A 1,250-nucleotide genomic window follows, 5' to 3' on the forward strand; every position below is an offset into this window, starting at 1 on the left:
AGAAGTGGACTCTGGAAACTGACCATATACAAAGTTAATAGAATTTTTTTCTTTATAGACTTTTAATAATAAAATAGTCAATATATAGTAGTGGCTGAGAATGTAAACTTTGAAATCAGGCAGATTTGGGCTGTAACCCCAGCACAAAGTAATTTCAACCTTCATGAGCCTATTTCTTAATCTCTAGAATATAGATAATAGCATATTTTTCAGGGTTATTGTATATTTTATATACAGTGATGTATATAAAGCATGGTGTCTGGCATAGTGAGCTTTTAATATATGTTAGTTATTGTTCTACCTTGGATTATTTGGTTCCAAGACTTGTCTAAGAAAAAGCTGATAGATAAGATAATCTCTTTAATTTTTTTAGAAATTGTCCTTTATTGTCCAATTGCTGATCTTCAGAGAAGAATTGAAGACATTGTTCTTGAATAGACAACCAGCATCTACATTTTGTTTTGCATTTGTTTTCAGGGTGCACCGAGGCACAAACTCAGGATGGTTACGTAAGCTTCTCCAACTTGGCAATCTTGATCTCTGGGTCAAACTGGCACTTCATTTTTACTGTCACTTCCCCTCCAGGTAATTTCAGCACAGTGTGCTTTTATTCTCTGTTTCTTTTGAAAAAAATACCCCTTCTCCCTATAATGGGAGTAACTCCTATTATGAATAAGAAGTCATTATAGTTTAGAGAAAACAGTCACTTGGCTGTATCATTAAGGTATGAGAAGAAAGAGCACATGTAGGAATTAAGCCTCAGGAGGCGCCTGGTGAGCAAGAATCCAAATGTACATTTTCCTCTAGATGTTAAAATTCACTTTATATGTTCAACTTGTTTCTTTCTTTTTTTCTCTCTCTTATTTCTATGACATTTGGTTGGGTATCAATAGGAAAATTTTAATGTATAAGAAAGAGAGTTGTGGGATATTGAATAGTATGGACTCTTATCTTTGGGTACTGTGCTCCTGATCCTCCCCCTGCCCCCGAAATGGTGACAAATATCTATTAGTAATCTTATGCTTTAAAAGTACAAGGTGTGTGGAAATTGCTTATATGACCCAGTTCTTCTTGACTGTCCCGACCCGCGGGGTAGTCAACGCGGACCCTGGAGGAGGGAGCGGGAATTGGGAGAGGCAGGAGACACAAGAAATGGAGACAAGACAGGAGTCTGATCAAGTCTCGTTTATTGGCAGGATGGCAGAGGCTTAAATAACGCAGAAAGAGTAACAATAAAGGGGTGGTGCTTT

At 37.1% G+C, this 1,250-nt stretch overlaps 1 protein-coding gene across 1 annotated transcript in view; it reads left to right on the forward strand.

Moving 5' to 3' along the window:
- The window catches only part of PKHD1 (polycystic kidney and hepatic disease 1 (autosomal recessive)), a 535,504-nt gene that overhangs the window by 477,188 nt on the left and 57,066 nt on the right, over positions 1-1,250 (forward strand). The window contains 1 exon segment of the mRNA XM_012648551.1: positions 478-601. Within this exon segment, the coding sequence (XP_012504005.1) occupies positions 478-601 (124 nt within the window).

Source organism: Propithecus coquereli, unplaced genomic scaffold (assembly GCF_000956105.1).
Source record: "Propithecus coquereli isolate 6110/MARCELLA unplaced genomic scaffold, Pcoq_1.0 Scaffold29, whole genome shotgun sequence".
Lineage (NCBI taxonomy): Eukaryota > Metazoa > Chordata > Mammalia > Primates > Indriidae > Propithecus > Propithecus coquereli.